The sequence below is a fragment of the Camelina sativa genome, chromosome 11 (genome assembly GCF_030686135.1).
Source record: "Camelina sativa cultivar CO46 ecotype springtype chromosome 11, ASM3068613v1".
Taxonomy (NCBI): Eukaryota; Viridiplantae; Streptophyta; class Magnoliopsida; order Brassicales; family Brassicaceae; genus Camelina; species Camelina sativa.
The window spans coordinates 3,956,640-3,973,338 of NC_141890.1; the positions used below are offsets into that span (position 1 = coordinate 3,956,640).

General features: G+C 36.9%; 5 protein-coding genes across 7 annotated transcripts; 2 read left to right on the forward strand and 3 right to left on the reverse strand.

Moving 5' to 3' along the window:
- Positions 1-63: 63 nt before the first annotated feature.
- LOC147933609 (uncharacterized) lies at positions 64-5,448 on the reverse strand. 2 transcript variants are annotated; one of them, XM_087473805.1, is made up of 8 exons: positions 5,215-5,448; positions 4,922-5,027; positions 3,170-4,032; positions 2,783-3,076; positions 2,420-2,701; positions 1,155-1,696; positions 968-1,073; positions 64-883 (listed from the first exon to the last, which is right to left on the reverse strand). In XM_087473805.1, the coding sequence occupies exons 3-8, from the start codon at positions 4,028-4,030 to the stop codon at positions 170-172; spliced, it is 2,799 nt and encodes a 932-aa protein (XP_087329931.1). In that variant the 5' UTR covers positions 4,031-4,032; positions 4,922-5,027; positions 5,215-5,448; the 3' UTR covers positions 64-169. The 2 variants fall into 2 exon arrangements, with proteins under 2 accessions (XP_087329931.1, XP_087329932.1); XM_087473806.1 differs by lacking the exon at positions 5,215-5,448 and having other exon boundaries at positions 4,922-5,038.
- A 327-nt stretch (positions 5,449-5,775) lies between these two features.
- LOC104721567 (uncharacterized) lies at positions 5,776-8,183 on the forward strand. The gene is made up of 3 exons (XM_010439581.3): positions 5,776-6,779; positions 7,233-7,494; positions 7,625-8,183. Exons 1-3 carry the CDS (start codon positions 6,462-6,464, stop codon positions 7,984-7,986), a joined length of 942 nt encoding a protein of 313 aa, XP_010437883.1. The 5' UTR covers positions 5,776-6,461; the 3' UTR covers positions 7,987-8,183.
- A 598-nt stretch (positions 8,184-8,781) lies between these two features.
- On the forward strand, positions 8,782-10,636 carry LOC104721568 (mitochondrial acidic protein MAM33). The gene is made up of 3 exons (XM_010439582.3): positions 8,782-9,041; positions 9,226-9,548; positions 10,264-10,636. The coding sequence occupies exons 1-3, from the start codon at positions 8,868-8,870 to the stop codon at positions 10,442-10,444; spliced, it is 678 nt and encodes a 225-aa protein (XP_010437884.1). The 5' UTR covers positions 8,782-8,867; the 3' UTR covers positions 10,445-10,636.
- A 162-nt stretch (positions 10,637-10,798) lies between these two features.
- Positions 10,799-13,852, reverse strand: LOC104721569 (E3 ubiquitin-protein ligase At1g12760). 2 transcript variants are annotated; one of them, XM_087473807.1, is made up of 6 exons: positions 13,186-13,786; positions 12,189-12,931; positions 11,894-12,019; positions 11,517-11,805; positions 11,113-11,439; positions 10,799-11,066 (listed from the first exon to the last, which is right to left on the reverse strand). In XM_087473807.1, exons 2-5 carry the CDS (start codon positions 12,866-12,868, stop codon positions 11,158-11,160), a joined length of 1,377 nt encoding a protein of 458 aa, XP_087329933.1. In that variant the 5' UTR covers positions 12,869-12,931; positions 13,186-13,786; the 3' UTR covers positions 10,799-11,066; positions 11,113-11,157. The 2 variants fall into 2 exon arrangements, with proteins under 2 accessions (XP_087329933.1, XP_010437885.1); XM_010439583.3 differs by having other exon boundaries at positions 10,799-11,439; positions 13,186-13,852.
- Positions 13,853-14,659: 807 nt separating this feature from the next.
- On the reverse strand, positions 14,660-16,255 carry LOC104721570 (photosynthetic NDH subunit of subcomplex B 3, chloroplastic). Its single transcript, XM_010439584.3, has 6 exons — positions 16,013-16,255; positions 15,797-15,910; positions 15,566-15,619; positions 15,307-15,369; positions 14,967-15,029; positions 14,660-14,802 (listed from the first exon to the last, which is right to left on the reverse strand). The coding sequence occupies exons 1-6, from the start codon at positions 16,178-16,180 to the stop codon at positions 14,767-14,769; spliced, it is 498 nt and encodes a 165-aa protein (XP_010437886.1). The 5' UTR covers positions 16,181-16,255; the 3' UTR covers positions 14,660-14,766.
- Positions 16,256-16,699: the final 444 nt, after the last annotated feature.

Consider the following 16,699-nt stretch of genomic DNA (forward strand, 5'->3'; position numbering starts at 1 on the left):
GGTTAAGCTAAAAATTACATGTCATTCACATTCAAATTCATATGCAAAAGAACCAGTTGTCAATGAAACAAAATAGTCTACAAGGACTCATCAAAATAGTCTACAATAAGAAGAAATAGTCTACAATGATAATGTTATAACAAAACATAAGGCAATAACACAAAATAGTCTACAAGGACTCATCAACTAGGGAAGGGATGATAATAGCTTTAGCTTGAGGATATGAATCAGTCATATTAGGTGGTATGGCTAATTCTCTGACTTCGTCATATAATTCCGCTGCAAGCTTAATCCGAAGACCCAACATGTTCTCATCGCAAAGCCCATCAAATGATTTCCCAAGAGCTAAACATTCAATGTACTTAAGAGCATACACACCACAATCACCTGGATTTTCATTCCGAGGAACATTTTTCTTCACCCTTCTCAATTCCAACATTGCTCTACTCTTCTTACGGATCGTCTCAGGAATCATGTCACTTAACATCGCTGGAATCATTCGCCTTAAAGGCAAACACTCAATGGCCATTTTATCGTCACTCACCAAGGTTGGTATGCTATCATAGATGTGAATCTTCTTACCCCGCAAGTCAATATCCAAAGCCATCCAATGGTTCTGATTGACAAAAAGACAAGCGTATAAGTTATCCACATCAATCCACCACTTCTTGTTCGTAGCTGACTCCTCAGGATATTCACCAAAAACGTGTTTCACATAGGAATCCCGAAACACAAAATTCTTAGGCCCCATATCAAACTGCATGTAGTCATTCTTCAATGTAGTGATCAGATCTTGGTCTAAGAAAGCTATGCGTTGTTTAGGATACGGACAAGGCTCACGCATATATCTTCGCCGGAACATAGCCATTGCACAACCCATGTGCTACATTCAAAAAAATAAAAACTAGAATAAGCGAAAATATAGTATAGAATAAACCTTATACTAAATTATCAAAAATAAACTTACATGGTCTGTCAACCATCCATAGTCAAAGCTTGGCCAATTTTCCCTTGGAGTCATAATTTTCCAATAGAATCTCACAGCTGCGTTGCTGGTGCTAAGTGGCTCTTCCCTGTGAATATAAGAAAGAGTTAGTACATATATAGATAATGATAGTAACTTTTATAAACGATTCAGAGTTGTTGATGTATACCTATCAAGGCTGAGAAAATCCAAAAGTGTCTGATGTTTCTCATCATCTACAGGCTTAAGATGGTCGCCTAACACATTATCACCCTCTGTAATGATCCGCTTGACTGTCGAGTTACCAAGGTAAGGATACTTCTGTGATTCTGCCAACTGGGGCACGCGTCTAGTAGTCTTCGAAGGTCCAGGTCCATCCAACCTCGTCAAAGCCTCTCCAAGGCGGTTTATTGTCATCTCAAGTTTTTTATGTACCAACTGATCCTCCTTGTTGGACCATGTATCTTCAGAACTTGAAGCTATTTTGAATTTAGCTTTCTGAACTTGGGTAGTTATATCCTCAACATCGTCAGAAGCTTTAGCAGTTATCTTCTTTTTCTTGGAAGTTTCCTTCTTCTCAACCTTCACAGATTCCTTCTTTTCAAAGAGAGGAAGTTTCTCTGATATCTCATCTTCTTCTTTCTTCTTATTCTTGACAGTGTAAACCTTCCTCACCACCCTTTTAACTGGAAATTCATCTTGTGATGTCTGCTTCATCTCAACAATCCATGACTGCAACCAAAAAAAACATGAAAGAACCGTATAAGTTTAAAACAAAAAAAAAAGAACATGAAAGTAAAACAGATACGCTTTAACAAACACAACTTGAGAAGTAAAAAAATAAACAGAACATAAGAAGTTTAAAAAAAACAGAACATGTGAAGTATAAAAATAAACAGAACATAAGAAGTTTTACAAAAACATAACATGTGAAGTTTTAAAAGAAAAAAACATGAGAAGGTTTAAAATAACAGAACATGAGAAGTTCTAACAAAACAGAAAATGAGAAGTTTGATATAAATATGAGAACCGTATAAGTTTAAAACAAAAAAAAAAGAACATGAGAAGTAAAATATGATACGCTTTTAAAAAACAGAACATGAGAAGTAAAAAAATAAACAGAACATGTGAAGTTTTAAGAAAACAGAACATGTGAAGTTTAAAAAAAACATAACATGAGAAGCTTTTAAAAAACAGAACATGAGAAGCTTTAAAAAACAGAACATGAGAAGCTTTAAAAAAAACAGAACATGAGAAGCTTTAAAAAAAACAGAACATGAGAAGCTTTAAAAATTCAGAACATGAGAAGCTTTTAAAAAACAGAACATGAGAAGCTTTAAAAAAAACAGAACATGAGAAGCTTTAAAAATTCAGAACATGAGAAGCTTTTTAAAAACAGAACATGAGAAGCTTTAAAAATTCAGAACATGAGAAGTAAAGGAAAATGTAACTTACAGGTGCTTTACTTGTTCCCTCATCATCGTTAATGGTGTGCGAAGTGGCATCATTCCGTACATCAGCTTCTTTTGGCTCTTTTCTTTCTTTCTCCAATGCTTTAATCCTCTCACCCATCTCCTCTTTGAACACCGTCATTTGTTTTTCAACGCATGTTTCAAATTTACTCTCCAAGACATCTATTCGACTGTTGAGTGTTTTGCCCAAGTCAGAAATAGTCTCATTCATTTTCTCAATCGCCCTCCAAATATCCAAAGAAATTGACGTGTCATCCTTACCATCCTACAATAACATGTTCATTATTATCATAATAGAGAAGACAAAAAATGTTAATCAATTACGGTAAAGAAAATGAAACCTTACCTCCATGTTGGTTACATTTTCTCCTTGTTCACATTTAGGATCACTATCTGTCCATCTTTTTTTCTTAGGATTGCACCCTCTGTTGTCATTCACCTTATCAGCTTCAGCTCTTCTTTTCTTCTTTTTTGAACTTATACCAACTGTCTTGCCACAACTCCAAGCATCTAGAGACAAACGGTTATGAATGAGATCTTTAATTAGCTCGTCTAGGTGTGGATCCGTATGCTCCTCTGAGTCAGACCATAGAGGATACATGTCTTCCTCTGAAACATGAATCATATGCCTAACACGAACCTACAAGCAATGAATAAAGTAAGTTTCAATTCACACAAATTATTAGTACATGTCAAAAAATAATTTTTTAAAAAAAAATAACAAACTACTAACCTGTCCGTGCAAATGCTTCTCTTTTTTGAAGAAGTCTGTGAAGTTGATACGTTTTCGTGATGATCGCCAATCAAGAAGTGGAACACCACTCGCTTCTGTCCTTCTAAACCCATAACTTTCTCCAATTCCAGGAACACTCTCATACAGCCAAATCAACATAGCATGAACGCAGCCGTGTATGGTGTATGAATCTCCGTCATAGTCAACTATCTTAACAGAATTCACTAAACTACTAAAAGCCACCCGACCCCATGGATGTTTTTCAAAAGCAACAGGATCTAAAACTCTCTTAGCAGTCACCAATGGGATTCTAGATGTATGATGAATTCCATGTACGCATACTGACAACAGACATAACCTACCAACCATCATCCTCTTATCAAAATCCCATGTTTTGTTAGAATCAATCACGTTTACCAACTCAGTCCACATAGGACCATCAAGGGTTGTTGGAATTTTCATTTCTTTCCAGAAATCATGGTGATCAACATCAAAGTTCTCTAAAGGGTCAAATGCATCACAATTTAACCTTGTTATCTCTGCAAACTCATTTAAAGAAAATCTAATTGGCCTATCATCGATCAAAGACCAAACCTCATGGATGTTGTTGATTCTCAGCTGATGTGTGAGTAGAAAGTGAACTCTCTGCGCAGCCCAAGTGTATTCCAATTCAGCAAACTTTATAAATACTCCAAGAGATGATTCCTTGAGTTTCTCCCAGACATCCACCCCTAATCCTTCTCTCAAAAATCCAATTTTGGACACAAAACAATTGTGGTTCATGCTCCTATGTTGGAGAGGCGATTTTCCATCTTCATAGAGTAGAGAAGGATATTTGATGCTCTTGCTTGAAGATGCCATTCCTAAAGATACAGAAAAAAAAAGAATCAAATGATAAGAAAATTCGATAAGAGTCCAAAGAGAATTCGATAAGCAGTAAATCAAAAATAAACAAATCAACACAAACATATATATAAATTCGACACAAAATTCTATACTATAAATAGACCCAAAATCATATCATAAAGACTAACCGGATTTAAGAAGCTATTGAGGATCCAAAGTTGATAACACACAAAGCTGAACGAATATAAACATAATCAACCGAACATAACAAATCCAAAAGATAAAAAGCTATTAAAAATAACACATAGCGGGCAAGAACATAATCAACCAGAGAAGGATGAGATTGCTGTTAAAAAGCTATTTCAAACAAAAAATAGAAACTTATAGAAACAAACAAAAAAAATCCTTTTCAGATATCACAGCCAAGCCATAAAACTGTGAATCACTTCACACAACATGAGCAACAACATCAAACGAGAATATAGCATAAGAGAATGAAATCTAAATACTCAACACTTAATGAAACACTCCTTAGATGATACTAAGATGAAAAAGAAAAAAAATAACACACAGCGGGCAAGAACATTTACAGGTTCTATATCAATTGTAACCAATACATGATGCAATTATTAGAACAAATTCTGATGCAGAGCAGAGGGTCAGAGAGACAAGCAATTCGATGTAACCAAACCTAACTGAGACAAGCTTTTTATCTTTTGGATTTAAGAAGCTATTGGAGACAAAATCATATCATAAAGACCCAAAACAAGAAGCCTAATCCTTTCTACCAATGCTTTCGAGGATCCACCAAACAATTAAAAAGCAAGACCCAAAACAAAAACAGGATTAATCGACAATTGCAATTAACAATTCTGTTCATACATAATAACCCATTAAAAAACTCACCACCGGAACAGAACAGAACAAAGAAAATCAGCCACCACCGAATGACACAGATTTTGTTTCGGCTTCTTCTCAAACAATCCTCTTTGTCACTGGCGTCGGTAACTGGCTGAAGAAGTGAAAATCAGTGTTTAGAGTTATTAATCGGGTTTTTTTTGGGATTGTAAAATCTCATTGTCGTCGGCGGAAGAAGCAAGGTTTGAAATTAAAAAGCAAGACCCAAAACAAAAACAGGAATAATCGACAATTGCAATTAACAATTCTGTTCATACATAATAACCCATTAAAAAACTCACCACCGGAACAGAACAGAACAAAGAAAATCAGCCACCACCGAATGACACAGATTTTGTTTCGGCTTCTTCTCAAACAATCCTCTTTGTCACTGGCGTCGGTAACTGGCTGGAGAAGTGAAAATCGGTGTTTAGAGTTATTAATCGGGTTTTTTTTGGGATTGTAAAATCTCTTTGTCGTCGGCGGAAGAAGCAAGGTTTGAGTTTTTTTGAGAAAAGGGAAAACGAATGTCGGACAAAAAAAGGTTTGAGATTTCATTTTTTTTTAATTACTCACTCATTTTTTATTTCACTTATTTCCTATTTTACTTTCTTTGGGCTTTTGGTAATTTGAACACAAATTTGTGTCATTCTAGTTTTTCCCTAAGGAAGGGTGTCAATCTAGCAATATTTTTCAAATTTTGTGTCAATCTGGTCTATTTTCACTAATATATATATATTTCATTTTTTAATCGAAATAAAGTTTAGATATATGTTCAACATTTTTTGATGTAAAAAAAAAAAAAAAAAACTCGTTTTCAATTCAAAATTAACTCTAATTTTAATTTTGTTAAAAAAGAAAGTAGCCTTATTTGGGAAATCAGATCTTGTGTTCAAAAATCAAAATAAAGTTGAGATCGATCGGTTCACAATTTTATTGTAACTTCCGGTTTGATTTGATCCATAGGAGATGATAGAGAAGATCTCATTGCGAGTAGCTGCGTGTCGTGTAACCGAGTAGTAGGCTCTAACCTCTTTAGTCTTTACCATTGACACACACCACATCCTTAAGAAAACCCTAATTACAGTAGTATCTCTATCCCCTCGCATTCGATAGCAATCGCTTCCCGAAGCTTCCAATATACTATTCTCTTGTTCCTTCTCATTGTTGTCTCTCGATTTCAATTTTCCTATCTTACGTTTCTTTTAAATCACCACCAGTATACATTTTTTTTTTTTTTTTTTTGTCGTTTCTGGGTTTGGGGAACCCTATCTATCTTCCATCGCTTTCAAAATCGCCGTCCATCAGAGTATTTTAGTTGGTCCCGTTTCAACGAATTTGTATAAAAAGATCAATCCTTTTTGTAGAAATTAGCGACGATTCATCATTTTTCTTCTTCTTCTTCTTCTTCTTCTAATCCCATCCTTCATCACCTTTAACTTACTCGATTCATCAATACTCTCAGCTGAAATTTTGGGAAATTTTGATCCTTGGGTTTGATCAGAAGACTATAGTGGGTTGAAAGAGGAAAAGAAAGAAGAAGAAGAAGATGGTTGGTGGTGGAAACAGGAGAGACGAAGGATCGATGCCGATTCAGAACACCAACTTGTTTGCTGCGTTGGATACTTCAAGGAAGAAGAAGAAGTCGGGTAAGTCGAGCAAAGGTTCCTCTAAGTCTCGACAAGATCCACCAAAGGAGCCTGAGCCACAGGTCTACTGGGCACCTACTCCTCTCAAAGCCAAAGCTTGGGCTGATATCGATAGCGATGATGAAGATGACGACTATTACGCTACCACTGCTCCACCTCAGTCCCTGTTTAGCACTTCTGAAGCCTCCCATTCCGATGCCAAAGACGTTCACGTTGAGGTCACGGTTTAAAACTCTTTCATTTGCTTTTTTTCATTACTGATTTTTGGGTTTGTCATCGTGATTGTGCATTTGGCTGTAGAGATTGATTGCATTGTTGTGTGAATGTTCAAGTGGTCTCTTTTGATTTCATATTCTTTCAGTGCTACTCTCCTTGAGGACTTTAATGATTTGGCTTTTTTCTGTTCTTGATGTCTCGCTTATGCTTTGTACCTGTCGATTCACAAAATGTTTACCTCTATCTGTGTTTCCTGGTTGTTGTATTGTCCCAAAAAGGAATTGAATGTTCCTCTGAAGTAAGCTACTTTGTCTGCTGTAGATTATATCATTTATCTAATTGTTTACTTTTGCTGTTATAGAAAATTTTCTAAACAATATAAGTTTGCAACTTTGGTTGTCTGTAAATCTGCTCATTGGTTTCTGATAGAGATGGATGTGATTTCAATATCGCAGGAAAGTGAAAGCGAAGAAGACATTCTTGATGAAGGAGATGATGATGATGTGGAGGAAGAACTAGGAACAGAGACCCAACAAGTTCATCCAGAAGCAGAGGCTGAGGTGAAAAAGGCTCCTGAAGGTCCTGCACCTCCTAAGGAGCCAGAGAGGCAACTTTCCAAGAAAGAGAGGAAAAAGAAGGAACTTGCTGAGCTTGAGGCTTTGTTAGCAGATTTTGGAGTTGCAGCCAAAGATGAGAATGGTCAAGAAGACTCTCAAGGTACTCTACTGTATTCATTCGTTGGTGACGTTTATATGTGAATATTACTTGTGTACATTGACTTATGTCTGGCTGGGAAAACCATGTTAGCTAATACTGATAGATGTTTCTTCTCCCAAATACCTAACAGAAAAGCAAGGGAAGAAAGAAGTCAATGATGAGGGAGAGAAGAAGGAGAATGCAACTGGAGAATCGAAGGCCTCAAAGAAGAAGAAAAAGAAGGAGAAACAGAAGGAGGCGAAAGAATCTCAGAGTGAAGTGAAGAGTAACTCGGATGCTGCAAGTGAGTCTGCTGAGCAGGAGGAGTCTTCTTCATCGATTGATGTCAAAGAACAGCTAAAGAAGTTAGCATCGATGAAGAAGAAGAAATCAAGCAAAGATGGGGATGGTTGTGCAACAGCTGCTGCAAAGGAAGCAGCAGCGAGGAAGGCAAAGTTGGCCGCCGCGAAGAAAAAAGAAAAGAAAAACTACAATCAGCAACCGATGAGGTGAAGAAATCATCAAAATCCACCCACCGTTTTGATATGAACATGTGTTTGACGGGTTTTGTTCATATGAGACTTTGCCTTGAACAAATCTTTTGATGGGGGAATCTGGTTGGCCCGTATTTTTAGAATTATGACTTGGATGGATCTTTTTAATCGTATCACACACAGTGAAACATGAAATGAAAAGCTTTCTCTTTTGAATTCTTTTGTTCAGTTCTTATCGGATCATTAAGGCTTTAGAGGGACATGTCTTGATTGCTAATCCGATAATGGTGAAGTTCCACAATGCTATTTAACACAAGAACAGTGTCGTGTAATAGTAACTATGAATCTCTATAAATATTAAAACACCCCAATTTCATGACTTTGGCTACTTTAACTATGGTTTCTAAAACTGACAAATCTCAATAAATAAAAGAAAAATACCTTAAAATAACACTAAAACATGTTTTTTTTTCCAAATTTAGCACACGTTCCATAATTTTCCAAAAATAACACTATTTAACACATTAAAATATTTAAAATTAATTTTTAGAATTTTGTTTTTTAGGTTTGGGTTCTCAATTTCACATTTAGGGTATATTTTTGAGAGATAGGGTTTAGTATTTTGAATTTAAGATTTAATTTTAATAAATTAATTGGTGCTATTTTTGAAATTTTGGAGATGTTGTGCTAATTTTGAAAAAAAAAACTTATTTTTATGGTATGTTTGAGAATCTTCTTGAATAAAATAAGCTGGTTTGGTTTTTTTTTTTTGGTTCCATTCGAGTAAATATCGTATTCGGGCAAAACCTAACTAATACTTGTTTTTTCACTTGCGGTTTGGTGTTGTTTTGTTTGCTCGACAAAAAAAAAAAGTTGCTCTCATCGGGAAAAGTAGAAGAAATGTGGAGAAGAGTGATCGGAAATGTCGCCGTCCGGCATCAGTTACAGAGAGCTCTATCCAGTAAAGCCGGTGGAAGTGGAAAGAGCGGCAACGTTTCAGCTGCTGTGGATTCGATGCTTCTGCGTTCCCTTAAAGAACATTATCTTGAAGTTTCAAAGATGACCCCTCCTCCGGTTCGTTCCTCCCTCCCCTTCTCTCCCTCTCTCGCTCTGTGTTTCTCTCTCTACGTTTCGTCTTAGATTACTAGTGATATTTTCACTTAGGGTTTATTATAGGTTACTTAAACCCTAGCTGCTGATTCGTTCACTTAGGGTTTTTGGTGGGATTGAGATTTACTGAATTCAATTGATTTTGCAGAAAGTGAGTCCTCCTTCGCCATTTGAGATTGTGAAAGGATCGCTTGAAGGAACTGGAGGAGCTGTTCTGAAGAAATCTGTTGGAAATGAAGAGATTAGTCTTTTCGTTATGCGGTTGGCTCATGGAGGTGATGAGGAAGACGAAGGGATCAACCAGTTGTTCCTCCATGTGGCTGTGTCTAAGCCAAATCAGGCTGATTCTTTGCATTTCCTTTGCGGTCTTTACCCTGACGCTTTGGGTATTCACTCCGTTTCCATGAGGCCTAAACTCGAGTCTTTGGAGATTTCTGATGATCCTACTCAGTACACTGGCCCTTCTTTTGAGTGAGCTTCTCTCTCTCTCTCTCTCTCTCTTAACCTTGTTCATTATGATCACAGTATTTTAGATTTCATTATTTGCTTGAGGTTTTAGTATGAGAGATGACTAGTGACTAGTAGCAGAATGAGATTAATGCTGCCCTTAATTTTTCTATCCAAAGTTGGGAGAACCAATCCAATTGAAGATGAATAGGCGTATTATAATGTTTTTGTTTGAGAACTTATAGATTGTCAGAGCCAGTATAGGTGATTCATTTCTGTTTTAAGCTGTCTCCTCTCACTACACTCAGAACTGTCGAAGTAAGAAAGTGGTATTCATTAGGCCAACTAGGTTTATCGTCATTTCTGAAAGAATCTCATACTTTCTGAAGATTGATTTCAAGAAACAACAATCCTATATTGTACCATCTTACTGGTCAATTTCTGGTAGACATTGAGGAATTAAAATTTAGAATGGAGTGGTGGTAGATGTGTTCTAGATATTTCAGTTACTGCTGTGACATATTTGCAGTGAAGTCTAACTATTGCCACACAATCGGTTTGTGTCTATTATGAAACCTCCAAATCAAGGATTAGACTGTGGCCTGTTCTTCACATTCTTTTTCATTGCATTTCTCAGTTTTAAAGATGGGAGCTTGTGCATGCAATTCAGCATTTTGTAACTCACAATTGATAGAAAAGTTACTCTATTGGCAAGTAAGTGTTTCTATTTGTTTGACAGAGAGCTCGATGAGAAGATGAGAGATGTATTTCATGGCTTCCTAGAGGAGCGAGGTGTGAACGAGAGTCTCTTCCCGTTTCTTCAGGCATGGCTCTATGTAAAGGATCACCGTAACCTACTGCGATGGTTCAAAACTGTTGGCACATTTGTTCATGAAAACCCATCTGCAGAAAACTCCTAGAAGAACAATACTTTTCAGTGCTTGGATAAGTTTCTGCGGTTTAATGTTTTAGCATAGCATCAAACCGCTCTTTAGATGATACAGCTCAAATGTTTCAGGAACTGAATCACTTTTGCCTCTTCCAAACCATTTTAAGAACATATGCATCCATGATATGATGTTCTGTTAAGAAAAGGTTCACTTTATGCTTCACTCTATAAGGTTCACTTTATGTCTTTGCCAAAGGCGTTATTATGATCTTTATGCTTCTTGTTGCAAACTATCGATTCTAACACTGATTTTACGAAACTAACGAAGTCGATGTCGTAAATCAGAAACTAAAATCGTCGGAGTCATAATAGTGTTCTGTGGTCCTGTGTAAAAGTTTACATTGCGTTTATTTCAATTTTGCGGCGAGTCCATGATTAAGGCAATTTAGCTGCACAAGGTCTCGAAAGATCCCTGGCTCTCGTATAGAGGTGATACTCGTGACAAATTCAGAGAATAAAAAAAAACAAGTATTTGGAACACGCTCAAATTCAATCACCGATTCCCGAACTCTTCTACACACTCAGAGGATTCCAATTCACAACGGCAAAAAGCATTTACAGAAGGGAAGCCACGCCGTTTCTTTCTTCACCTTCTTAGCAATGAGAAGCAACCCCTATTGTGTAGGAACAACGCAAAACGGCTTTCTTGTACCGTTTTCTCGAACGTAGAGCAATCTCAGACATCTAGATAACATTGTTGGCCAAACCATTCTCAACTCTAAGTTCACTCCGTTGTTGTTGCTGTTGCTGTTGCTGATGGCTTTCGTTTTCTCCAGAAGAGAGCGAGCTTAAGATCCCTTGGCTTGTCAAGTCCGAGTTCTTCTCCCCAACTTCGCTTTTGCAGAGAGGGCAAGAAGCATTGATCTTCAGCCATTTGTCAACGCACTCTTTGTGGAAGAAATGTGAGCATGGAAGCTCTCTTAACTCCTCGTTATTCGCATATTTCGCTAAGCAAATGCAACAGACCTGCAAAAAATATTTAAATTCAGAGACTTGATTGTATGTGTGTGTGCGTGTACAGTCAAAAGTGTAAGCAAACTCACTGCGTCTTCTCCAGAAATCGCACGTTCCTTATCTGTTCCAGCCGCCACAACTCCACCTTCGCTAGTGGTTGAACCATTGTCATCGCCACTACTTCTGCTTTTCTTCAACTTAAACTTATGAGTTGGCAATGCATTTATTGACTCAGGTGTGGCACCTCGAGGTTGAGTTAAATCTTCTCTATATCCGAGAATTGATATTATGCATGGCAAGCAACAACATATTGTTGTGCAGAGGATGAAGGGCATCGCATAGCCAATACAGCTAAAGGTAAGAAACACTAAGCATAACCTACAACACACAAGAAAACATAAATATGGGTCAGTCTTGACAATTGCAGCCTGAAGGTCTAATTTCGACATAACTAAAAGAATCTCACCTGTACAAGTTAGGAGCCTCAGAAGCAGACGAATGCCCTCCAAATATCCATACATTACCTACCACAAACCACACCGCAAAGAAGCAATCCAGAGCCATTTTGAAGTATTCCACGATAACCTTCAGTCTGGAAGCCAAAACCAAAGACTCAAATCAGTAACTCAGAGTAGCAATCATTAACATGACAGACTAACTCGATTAGATTGCATACATTGTTCTAAAGAGAAAAGCTTTGAGAAAACTTAAAAATCAATATCCAAACATCCAGTTGAAACAGATCATCTAAGAATATTTACCTGGCAGCACTTATGAACCCAGGATATCTACTACCACGTGAAGAAGTGGTATTGGTCTGTCGACCATCTCCTTCAGATGTCCTGGAGATCGAGAAGGCGAACGGTCCAGCAGCAACATTAAGATTAGGACGATGCTGGCCAGAATCCTGTTCAGAAGCCTGATTAGAATGATAATATCTCCAGTACAAAAGTGGGAGTGTTGCAACGCATCCACAGGCATAACCCACAATCCAAGCAAACAACGGTGCACGAGGATGCTCATGTTTTGACAAGGACAAAACAGCAATAGCTGCAATGATCTGACCAAGAGTAAGGAATAGTTCAATAGAAATCCATAAGCCAGAGTTCAAAGGACTTCTTCTGCGACGGATGCTTCTCGGATTAGACCGCACAGATGAAGAAGAAGACACTGTAGGTGGCTGAGGAGCAGACATGGGAGGTATAGTGGAAGGTCTCTCTTCATCGTGTTGTAAAGGTTCCAAAACGTTAGAGATTCTGTCATGAGAAGAGGACGATGATGATGACGCAATGACGGCATTTCTTGGAATCTCAATGATGATGTGCTCATTTCGGGTAAGACTATTATCTGATGATCGTTCCATGAATCTAGAAAAGGAGGAATCAGATTGATTTGTAATACGATGTTGTTGTTGTTGTTGTTTCAGAAGAGAAACACCCATCTAGGTCTTTGTCCACTTTGCACATACCACCACAACATGGAACTTTACCGTAAGCTCCTCCTCCTAACAAATCCAATAAAGAAAAACAAATGGAGAAAAAAGCTTAAACCCTCGATCAATTAATGTCAATTTGAGGATTTCGATCAATCCAACTACAATAACACAGGGCTCAATCATAAATTATAGGAAAGAAACACCCCCCTCCCACACATTGTTCCATAAAATTAGGGCAAAATCACAAAAGCAAGAGATCGTAATACATGGGGCCTAATTCGAACCTGAAATTAAATAATGGAAGCAAATTAAAGGGAACAAACCTCGTTCAATGGTTGAGTTTTTGGGTTTACTTGGCTGGTCGTAAGGTAAAATTGGAGAGCCCTTTCCCCACAGAAGAAGAAGAAGATATAACCCAGAAACCAAGACAACGAATTTTTTTAATCAAAGAAGAAGAAGAAGAAGAAGAAGAAGAAGAAGACGAGTCAACTTTTTCAGCAATCGAAAAAATCCTTCCTTCGTTGTGTAATTTGATCGTGTAGTTTTTTTTTTCCCCTTCAAATGTATTTGCGATTATTTTAGATTTTTTTTTTTTTTTTTTTGTGTTCACCGATCAACCAAGGAGATTAAAACAAAAAAAAAAAAAAATTATCTGGATATAAAATTCGAAGCCAAACAGCAATCACGCAAAAGAAAAAATATATAAATACTATAAAATATACAGAATGATGATGATTCAGAATCAGATAGTGATGCTTCTTTTTGTCTCCTTCCTTCCCTTCTTTTTTTCCTTTCTCAACTAGAAGAAAGGAAAAACAAAAGGTTAAAAAGGGAACGTGAAGATATTGCTTTTTAACCTTTTTCCCCTGTTTTTCTTGGGCGGCGCGTAAGCAAGCCTACGAGAGTTGTCAAAAGTTACGGTTCGAGTTTAAACCAATGTTCGAATTCGTGTTTATTTGATTTTTTTTCTTTTTATAGAAAGTAGTAAACACGTTTCAAAAGAAACAAAACCCATTTTAACCCCTAAAATCTGACAAATAAAAAAAAAAAAAAAGGAAGGTAAAATACAGCCAGGATAGCACAGAAGTGCAGAACCGCATTTCCCTACCGAATCTTGTGATCTCAGCTTCACAAGTAACCTTTTGTTCTACAAGTGTTCTTGGAACTAGCTCTGGGCATATTATCTGAATACAAATCCCGAACCCGAATCTGACCCGAACCTACTTTAGGTCGGGTTCGAGTTTTGCATAAAACCCGATCTGATTCAGTACCTCTAAGGTTTGGATATCCGATCGGGTTCGGGTAATATCCAAACCCGAAATAAAACCCGAACTAATCCGAATTAAATGTAAAAATGCATCTAGGAGAATTGAACCCAGTACCTTAGACATTTAAGGGTGCATATTAAACCATTTTGTCATTTTAGTTTCTTTGTCTTAATGTGAAACATTAAATATTTATATATATATACATGTGTTCTGAAATTTATAAAATGATTAAAAAAAAATAAATAAAAATAAAAAAAATTTGTTCATGATTTTTTTAAGTTCGGGTATACCCGAATAACCCGAACCCGAACGGGTAATACCCGAATCCGATCCGAAAATACAAAAAACCCGAACGGGTTCTATATACCTAAACCCGAATCCGATCGGGTTCGGGAACCCGAATGCCCAGGGTAGTTGGAACATTTACATTTCATTTATGCCAACTCGTTAGTTGTTTATCCGTATATTTCACTATCAATATTCAATGTAGCATGGCACCACCATATAATCCAGTACTCGAGTAAATACATTTTAACGAAACGGAATGTTTCATTCAATCATTCATATGAGACAACATACAGAGATGTGTGTTAATGTACACATAAATATGGAACAATTATTAACCTTTACATTGATTCACTTCTTCCACTGCGGAATCCGCTGCACTACAACCTAAAAACAAAAAATGATTGTAATCTCAATCAGAAATATTATAAAGACACACAAAAAAAAAACATTTTGCGAATCCCAAACATGATAAAGATTTATCCAAAAAAATGGGCACATGCTCGCGTTTGTAGTTGCAAACTCGTCAATTGGTTTATGAAAGTAGGTACCTTTCCGGAGTTTTCTTTGTTCCCTACTATTGTTTGACATGCGAGTCTCCAAGATTCTGGCTTCTGCACAACAGTAACAATGCCATAATATTTAATAAACAGCCAAAGGTTCTTATTTTCCCGAGTTTCCATATCTAAGAAGAGTTTAGGAAATATACATACTTAGTCAACATATCAGACATACAATATAATCACATTTTAACATGAAACAATGCTGAAATATACTTGATTCATCTTGTGAGTGTGCATACCAAAATCAAAACTCTAACGTTAAAATGAGGAAGTGAATCAATCATTAATATATATAGCTAGAGAAGGAGTGATAGAAAAATGGACTAGCCTTTTTCAGATACCGGTTTTCTGTATCTGTTCTCTCGTTCAGAAGATCTCTGCCATCTAGTATCTGCACACACAAGAAGACCAACAAATGTGTTTTTAATTTTTGCTTGAGTATATAGTTCATCATAATAGAGTACTAGACCATGAATGCTAAGAGAATCATAGAACACAAATATGATATGTTAGACCATGAATGCTAAGAAGATCATAGAACACAAATTCATAATCATAATCAAGCAATATGATATGAAGTCACTTGCCTCTACAATACAAGTTCCACAGCTTCCTCCGCCTCCACAGTTCATCACTTTACCCTAAATCAACATCACAAATTCCAAAGATTACCTAAAGCCATTAACAAATTCCCTCCTAATAATGCACAGATCACGAAAATCCAGAACTGACTATTCGATTTGGGTAGCAAATTGTTCCAGAAACGATTTCAAAAACCAAATCAAAACCCCAATGTTTATCTAACGCATAAAACTCACATAGGCAGCATAGAGTTCGATTCTGCTATCCTGCATAATGCTTCTCATAAGCTTCGCACCAATCACAGCCTTCGCTTTATCCACCGGGTACGACCCGTCGCTCCCAGGCTTCGGCTACAATACACACCCCAAAAAAACAAAAACGAAACAAATCTCTTTGGAGTTTTGAAACGAATTGTATCAGAACTCAACGAAGAAATCGCACCGAATAGTTACAGCGAAGAACTCGAGCTCTATCTCAGGAGGCGGAGAAGATGGTGCTTGAGGAGAAGAAGAAGAAGAAGAGCTGATACAGGAGACAACGCGAGCGCTTCCACTTCCAGGAACTTTTCGACGGTGCTGAATTTGTACATTGAAGCCGAGGTTGAAACCTAGTGAGGCCATCTCTTCCGGCTAATTCTTCCCGTTCTCCGGCGACGACTATTATTGGTACTAGAGAAGAGAGATAAACAGCAAACCGCGAATTATTAGGCTTCCAGATATATTTATTAGGCTTTCTATCTGTTTGTTGGTAGCCCGTTATAGGCCCACTAAACTTTTCTTTTTTGGGCTTTTCTTTATATATGAAACATCTTCGAACTATAGAATATTTAATTTTCTGGTTTAAAATAATGCTAATGAAAGAAAGAAAAAGAAAAAAGACATACAGTATATTGTTGTCTCTCTACAAATGTGGTAAAAATGTCGGACATATTGTTAAGTAAAATGTTATAATTTATTATTCTGATGAATTAATGTATGAGGGAGCATCTAAGGGTATATATATATACATTGTTTTTGGGTCCTGAAATAGTATTTAACAGGACGAATTTATTATGTTACCATTTTATTGTCTTTTTTCATATCTGTCTGAGAGATGTACCAAGAAAATTAATAAGTGGGAAACAAGAAAGTAGAACAGTC